Consider the following 8,252-nt stretch of genomic DNA (forward strand, 5'->3'; position numbering starts at 1 on the left):
AGCTAAGTCTGTCTTATAGGAAAAGGCCTGGGTTTACATGGAAGGGGGGGTGACGGGCGTCCACGTGGATGCTAGCCTGGCATGTGCAGAGGAATCGTACTGGCTGTCGGGCAGGTCCGTGGGTGCCCCGCCGTCGTACAGGGGGGATGTGGAGGAGGCGGCAGGGACCGGGTGCGGGAGGGCAGTGTAGTGCGCTGCAGAGCCACGTAAAAACTGGGAGCTCAGGCCATTAGACATCCCGCTCGACTGAGACACTGGTGTGATGGTGCTGTTGCTCACAGACCATAAGTTAGGGTACTGACTGAAAGAAGGAAAGCAATAAACAAAATAGGTTATTAGAGACTCTAGTGCCTGCTGGCAGCTGCTCCGGTCACAAGACGGCTCCCAAGATGGGTTCATTTGCTGGAGACAGCAAATTTCTTTAGGAAGCTCCCAACCACTGTGAGGTAGGTAGGACCCCCAGGCAGGAGGTCATGTTCATAGAATCATAGAATGGTTAGACTTGGAAGGGACCCTGAAGATCATCGAGTTCCAACCCCCCCTGCCATGGGCAGGGACACCTCCCACTAGAGCAGGTTGCTCAAAGCCCCCTCCAACCTGGTCTTGAACACTTCCAGGGATGGGGCATCCACAGCTTCCCTGGGCAACTTGTTCCAGTGCCTCACCACCCTCACAGTAAAGAATTTCTTCCTGATATCTAATCTAAATCTACCTTCTTTCAGTTTAAAACTGTTCCCCCTCATCCTATTGCTCCATTCCCTGATAAAGAGTCCCTCCCCATCTCTCCTGTAGGCCCCCTTCAGGTACTGGAAGGCTGCTATGAGGTCTCCATGGAGCCTTCTCTTCTGCAGGCTGAACACCCCCAACTCTCTCAGCCTGTCCTCATAGCATAGGTGCTCCAGCCCTCTGATCATCTTCATGACCCTTTGCTGGACCCAAGGCACCCCACCAATAAATCTTCCCTCCCGGTTTTCCCAATGGCAGATTCCGGCACTGGGTATGCTAACAAATTTGAAGCCAAACTGAGGAATGAACAGGCTAGCCTGAAAAATGCAGAGGTTTGAGAGCTGATTCCTGAGCCATTCCCCCTCTCCTCAGGAGAAAGCCATGTGATAGAGGTGGCTGGATGTGGCAGCTGTGGGACCCAGACAGGTTTGAATCCATTGCTATGAGTCTGTAATAGTCCTAATCGCCCCTGGGTGCCTCTGTAATCAGAGAGGGACAGATGCCTCCAGAAAGCAATTCAGCCCTCCTAGGACCTTGTTCACCATCTCATGGTAGAAGGGAAAGAGCTAGATCGATGGCTGCAGATTGCACAGATACTACAGAAAGTGCTGCTTAAAAGGAAAAAAAAAAGTCTTATCCGGACACTACAGCCTCCAGTCTCTCTCCTCTGGGTATGTATATACAGACCCATGTATAAACACACATGAGTTAAAAGAAACACACTAATCCCAGAGAAACACCACAAGAAAAAGTTCAGTCCTGATGTGTAATACTACACAGGGCTTTCTACCTATCGATCCCAAGCAGTTTAGCAAAAGAGGACAATATTCTTCTTACTTTGGAAATAGGGGCTTTGACAAAAGGGATGCAGAAAAGCCCTCCTTGAAGTCCCACAGTTCCAGTTCTACTGGTTTTATCTACTGGATAACTCTTAGTGCAGCAACTGATACTCAGTGGACTTTGCACCTTTCCAAATATGTAACCTGGGGGCCAGGCATGGAAAGAAGCGCTAGCAGGACCTGTTTACTTCATTAACATATGTTCAGGACTAAACTTATGTTCAGTAACACAGTATTACATAACAGTAATACATACTCTGTAGTGGCTATTAGTCAGAGTACGTACTAAGTGTCTATGGGCATGGTTCAAATAAAAATGCTTTCCGCAAAGAGTGGTAGATCTGAATTGCCAAGAAAGATGCCCAAACCTCATCTCTCTGTGATTAATAGCAAAGGCTTTACCACCTTATCTGTACTTCTTTAACTTTGCAAGTTTAGCTCCAAGGGATTGATTGTAAACTAAATCTCTGCTAAGGGATCCAAAAGTTTGATTAAGGCAAAAAGTACAAAGAGGGGAAAAGATACATTTATATGATCACAAAATGGCAAAGGTTGTCACCAAGTGTATAATCCCAAGTTATGCTGGCGTCCGTGCCAACACTCATGTAAAGAATTACTGCCCCAACCGCTTGCTCCCTCTCCACCGTATGGTTCACTGCCCCTTCATTTGTAGCAGAACACAGGTTTGTGGAAATGGATGGGAAAGCAGTGACTGGTTAAAATGAAACAGATCAAAATAAAACTTTTAAACAGCATTGCTTAAAAGCAAAATGGAGATGAAGCTTAAAAGAGCGTGCTCAAATTCAATGGATGTTTGTCTAAGTGATTTGCAATCCTTCATCTATGAAATACTGTTGTCACAAGTATCTATATTTCCAAAACCAAGCCTGTTTCTCCAGTCTTTTCCTTGTAAATAGTTCTCAGTGCCCCCCTCCCCCTCAGCTGGCCAATGAGTTACACATGGCCATAAGGATTTCTAATTTACTGATGACTCCTTACGTCCTTTTTCAGCTTTCTCTTCCCAGAAAGTATCAATATACCAATTTGAAGGGATGGACTCCTACCTGGAGCTGGTAGCTGTGCCAGTGCTGTGACTCATTGGCAGCATCGTCGTGTGTGCGGGAACTCCTAGAGAAGACCAGTTGTCATGGGACTGCAGCATGGAAAGGCAGGCAGAGGAGTTATCGGCATAGGCTGCTGAGAAAAAAAGCAAGCACTTAAACACACTAGAATCAGACCAAATAACAATCTTGTATTCAAATGCAACATACAGCTTTAAATCAACCTTCCCATCGCTGCCTTGCAAAAAAAAAAAAAAAAAATCAAAACCAAAACCAAACTTCACACACATACACAGAAAAATGCATGCAGTCAGCTACCAGTTGTGTCAAGTTCACAACTTCACTGGCATGCCCCTGGTTGTTTTGCTCAACTTACAACTCCAGAGCCTTATTTTTATGAAGAATCTATGGCCAAAAAGCAGTCTTCAAACCACCTGCTGATTCAGCCCATCCTTCCTTATTCGGTCAGTAGGAAGAGGCAGGCTCCTTCCTTACGCTATCCCAATCACTCTTCCAGGGTACCTTCTTTATCTCCATCACCTACATTAGCCATACCAGTCTGGCAGCCCTGGATAACAAGCATGACACATCCCAGTTTTCAGCTGAGCCACCATGAACTCTGAAGTCTGCCTCAGGCGCCATCAGGAGTCATCGGACTGAGACTTAAACCACTGAGCTTGTGACCAAAACTGGCTGGCCAACATGGCAGAGTCGCTGGAAAGCTATAAAGAGAATCCTATACAGCCATCCAGAGCCAGAACGAAGTTACTGTGGCAGCTGGCTAAGTGAAGGAGAAGAGGTTCCTCATAAAGGACTGGGGAATAAGAAGGAATGCTGGAGGTGTTTTGTTCTTTTATTCTGTTTCAAGTCACAAAACTTGTGAAAAATTTCCAAGATGCAAGAGAAGTCCACAGAAAGTTAGTGAACTACAAAGCTTCATATAAGATCGACAAGGCTGCATCTGGAAGCCTGTGTAATACTTCACAATTCAAAATATTAAATATTCTTTTTAAATGGGAATCTTCAATATCCATACAGGTTGAAGGGCAAAAATTGTTAACAGGCCTTTACCAGAAGAAAGAAAATAATAATAAAAATAAAAAATAATGATTTTTTAAAAAATCACTATTAAAAATCCCCTTCTCTCCTCTCCCTTAAGTACCTATTTGGCTATTTCTGAACACAACTTTTAAATAGCTCTGCAGTTTACTCAACTCTATATTCTTTCCATGTATCCAGTTCTAAAACATTCACTGAGAACAACCTTAATCCACTGATGTTCACTGCAACAACAGGCAAGTAAAACTGCCAGAATCAGACCCTCATGTATTATGTGTTAATAACAAGTGATGCCATTAATAGAAACAGACATACACATCTTCATTGTATTACCTATAATTAATAATTAAAATTCTCATTTTAAAACTTAACTTTAAAAAAGTCAAAGTAAGTTTAACCTCATTTGTTACAAGAGTTCAAGAGCTCAAGACAAGGCCCGTACAATATAATCTAATCAATTAGTGGGAGACAGTTCGACACACCCTCAGTTTTTCTGTTGTAGAGAGACAGCGGACACGTTACTCATCGTCCCCATTTTGTCGCAGTGCTTGCCCCAAGCCCTCTGCACAAACTGAGCTAGACAGTGACCTCAATTTGGGTGGCACCGCTCGAGATGCCCACCCCTCCGAGCTCGCATCCCCTCCGCTCATTTCCCATCCATCTTTTTACAGAGCTGCAACGTCAGACTTACTTGGTGAGTTGTTTCTATGGGTGTAGGGGTTGGGGTAGGGGGCAGGACGGTGGTTCCTCAGCGATGAGTACCTTTCACAGCTGTGAGCAGGGGAGAGCGACAGGGGGGTTCCAAACTGAGGGTGAGGATTGGCTGGTGGGCACAGAGTCCCAGTCCCAGGAATAAGCCAACTACCTACTGTGGGGAAGGGAAAGGTTTGTAAGATGGGTACGTAATGCAGCCAGGCCGGGAAAGAATCACAGAGCAATGAGATAAATAATCTATCAGCGAGGAAATGCACACTCATGAAAGGAAACCAAGTTTCAACGTGGATCTTTACAACTTTCTTAAATGAATAAAAAGAAAATTAGAAAACAGCTTAGAAAAAGCCCCATGTCAAGCTAACACTACTTTTTAAATTACCATTTAATTACAACCACAGTAAGGAAACACCGGAATGGTTAAACGCTGGTAGTGTCTGCTCAGCAATCGTTACCGTAATCTTCAGTTTTAAATTGCTCTTTGGGGGTCTCAATCAAAGCTCTGAGGTTTCTCAGATTGCTGAGAACTCCTCTTAAAAATTAAGTATTTTCACTGAAACAAAATAATTCCTACCGCGAATCAACTTCCCCCCTTCAGAGGCTGCAGACAGTTTTTTGCAATAGTCTGTTAAAACAGTAATTAAAACACTAATGCTTTTTATTCATCTGAAAAAACTTTTTGAGAAAATGTCCCTAATTTTCCTAAAGTACTTAAGATGTAAGTACCATTTCAATAATTTTCTGCTATATTCTGAAACTTTTTTCTGCTTATCCATATGACTATTGCTGTCCTTGTACACAAAGGTGGCTGTCTTTTTGGACATTAAAGTAGCTGCAAGATTCTATGAAAGGATTTTGAATGTAATACAGACATCTTAACCACACACAGAGAGATCATAATGTTCATACAATCATAAACCTGCATGAACCACAATCATAAGGATTGGTGGTACTGTTCTCCCTGTGAACTAACGAGGCAGTCAGCAGACACCGCTCTCGAAGTTTTGCTTAACAGATGTTAACATAAGAAATCGAAGTTATCTTCATGATGCAGAATGAAAGGAAACGTACACTGCGAATACCCAGACTGCTGGTTGTCTCCCACTTCCTCCATCATGTCTTTGTGATCACTTCTATAAAAGAAACCGCGTTGTATTAGTTAATAACGCACTTTTATGAATCTATGTAAAAAATCCACACTTTAGAATTAAGAGCTCTCACCTTTCTTTTGCATCAAGAAATGCCTTTGCAAACGGATTGTATTTAATTTTTAAAGCTGTGATCTAAAAACAACAACAAATATTTTTATTTGCAAGTATCACCATTCATTATCATGCAGGTGTTATGATTTGAATTAGGACTATCCATTGAAGTTAGTGAAATCACAGATTTTTGACGAAATAAGATCAGGCCCATGATACCGACCTACGGATATCAATTAAGCAGCCCCTAAGATCTGAAGTATTAGCAGAGGGCTAGGAATTAGTCCCTCTGCCAAATTCTAAGAGCCCGAGTTGCTTGGGTTTACTGATCAGCTAAGGAAACAACTAAGAAAGTTAGTACACTACAGAGTTATAAAAAGCTTCACATTTCAAGCCGGAACAGAATGGACATCAAAAAAATCTCAAAAAGATTGATAATTTACAGATTCATTAAACACAGATGTGCACTTTGGCTAGCAGAGTTTTGAAATGTGGCCGTTTTGAAAATGGCACGTCCAGTTATTTCACTGTTTAGCTGAAAATGCCAGTTGTGTTTCTTACCATACTTGTTTGCCCCACTGAATCTTTCAAGAATTACTCCCCTGTAGTAAATTTGCAGTACATATTGAGACAAATAGCGATCAGGACTGTGTCATTATAAATGCATAGGCCTTTTACATATATTAATTTCATTTTTCTGTATTTAGCTTCAAACAAAGCACAGAAAGAACTGAAAACTATGAAACAAGATCCATTATTTTGCTCTGCAACATGCGTGTTGCTACTTGAAGCCTCCTGGTACTTGCATCCTTTCTTCCCCGCTGTGCATACCTCCTCGTTCTGGTAGGCCGTCACGGCTATAAACTGGGTCTCTGGGAAGGAATGGCTGGTGATCATCCGCTGTGGGCCACCCACTCGCACTATATGAATCCTTGGCTCATACTTGTGCAGAGAGTTCAACATGATCTGCGAGCAAACGGATAGAGCAGGTAAGCAGCGACAGAGCAGCGGCAGACGCTGGCAGGCCCAGAAAGCACTTGGGTTTTAAAGTAACTAATGATCCGCCTTTCCAGCGGAGGAGAAAGAGGCAACAGGTATGGATAAAACCTAAAACCGAAGCTGGAAGAAAAGGAAAGGAACGCTGCGGTCAGACACCTCAATGTTTTGCCTAGTTGTCCTCATCCCTGTTACCTGACAAGGCAGCTTGCACAGTCACAAACGCGTGGCAGTAAGGAGCCAGAAAGATGCATCCACTACGTCCCTGCGTTACCAGATACTCAGACCAGAAAGGTATTGAAGATAAAAATTAAAAAAAGGCACCCATCCTCGACCAAAAGACTGCTTCTGCTGCAAGAATGCGGTTTTTGGGGACGGGGACAAGGGCGACCCACCCCACCGCAGCACGCTTGATGAAAGCAATATAAAACCAAGCGTTAAGGAGGGCGCGGGCGGTGGCTCGGCCGGATCCCCGCCGCCCCGCAGGTCGGGTCGGTCCAGCCCCGCTGAGCAGGGCGAGGGCAGCCCGGTGCCCGCCCCGGTTGCCGATCCCGGTGCTTACCTGCCCGCCGCCGTTGAGCTTGTTGGTGAGTTTGACTTTGCTGAAGGAGACGGGCGCCTTCATCCAGTGGGCGCCGAAGTTGGGGGAGTCGGGGTGGATGTAGACGCAGCTGGGCGCCTGCGGCTCCGGCTTCCCGCCCGGCACCCACTCCCCGTTCACGTACTTCCAGCGGTGCCCGTCGGCCGCCACGAAGTCCAGCAGGAAGGAGTACATGGCGTTGGGGTCCAGCCCCGACACGCTCACCTTCAGCACCGGGAACATCCTCCTGCGGGCCGACACGGAGGCGCGAGGCACGGCGGGGGGGCAGCCCCCGGACAAACCCGCCCCCCCTCCCCTCACCCCCCTCGGGCTCAGCCGGGTGGACCCCGCCGCCAGGACACCCCCCCACACACACACACACACACACACCCTCGCCCCCCGCCCCCCTACCTGCCGTTTTTGGTGACGATCATCTCGTTGGTGAGTTCCTTGAAGCGCAGCCACAGGTCGTTGTCCTCCAGCGTGACCCGCAGCTCCCGCTCCGTGGGGTCTCCCTTCTCGCTGCCCGCCTGCAGCTCGCTCTCCACGGCGCTCAGCAGGTGGTCCACGCGGTACTGCGGGGGCTTGCCCGCCCCCTCCGTCCCGGGGGAGCTCATCCTGGCCCCCCGCCCGCCTGGCAGAGCCCCGAGCGGCGGCGGCGGCGGGGCCGGGGATGACTCCACTTGACCTCCGCGGCCCCAGCGAGCGGGAGCGGCGAGAGGGGCCGCTGTTATACCCCGTCATAAACACCCCCCCCGGTGACATCACAACGCCGGCGGGGGGCCCCCGCTGATTGGCGGACGGCCGCTTTGATCTCTCCGGCCGGCTTTCCCCATTGGCTGCCCGCGGCCATATCACAACAGTGCCCGGGGAAGCCTGTGATGTTAATTGCAGCCCGCGGGATTAAACGCGGCTATTTTATGTAAATCTGCCCCCAAATGTTTGCACCTCTATCAAAGCCGCCGGGGCCGGGGCTCCGGCAGCCGCGGAGGAAATGGCCCATCTCGGCAACAGCCTTATAACCTGCGTGCGGCACCTCCCGCCTCCCGCAGCCGTCATTAACGGGGCCACCGCCGCC

The 8,252-nt window shown here is 47.2% G+C and overlaps 1 protein-coding gene across 4 annotated transcripts; it reads right to left on the minus strand.

Annotated features, from left to right (window-relative positions):
• Positions 1 to 33: 33 nt before the first annotated feature.
• TBXT (T-box transcription factor T) lies at positions 34 to 7,791 on the minus strand. Of its 4 annotated transcripts, none has more exons than XM_074168389.1 (8): positions 7,586 to 7,791; positions 7,157 to 7,421; positions 6,430 to 6,564; positions 5,618 to 5,679; positions 5,468 to 5,529; positions 4,377 to 4,550; positions 2,630 to 2,759; positions 34 to 301 (listed from the first exon to the last, which is right to left on the minus strand). In XM_074168389.1, the coding sequence occupies exons 1-8, from the start codon at positions 7,789 to 7,791 to the stop codon at positions 34 to 36; spliced, it is 1,302 nt and encodes a 433-aa protein (XP_074024490.1). The 4 variants fall into 4 exon arrangements, with proteins under 4 accessions (XP_074024490.1, XP_074024489.1, XP_074024488.1 ...); XM_074168388.1 differs by having other exon boundaries at positions 4,377 to 4,553; XM_074168387.1 differs by having other exon boundaries at positions 2,630 to 2,762; positions 4,377 to 4,553.
• Between the last annotated feature and the right edge of the window lie 461 nt (positions 7,792 to 8,252).

The sequence above is a fragment of the Numenius arquata genome, chromosome 2, assembly GCF_964106895.1.
Source record: "Numenius arquata chromosome 2, bNumArq3.hap1.1, whole genome shotgun sequence".
NCBI lineage: Eukaryota > Metazoa > Chordata > Aves > Charadriiformes > Scolopacidae > Numenius > Numenius arquata.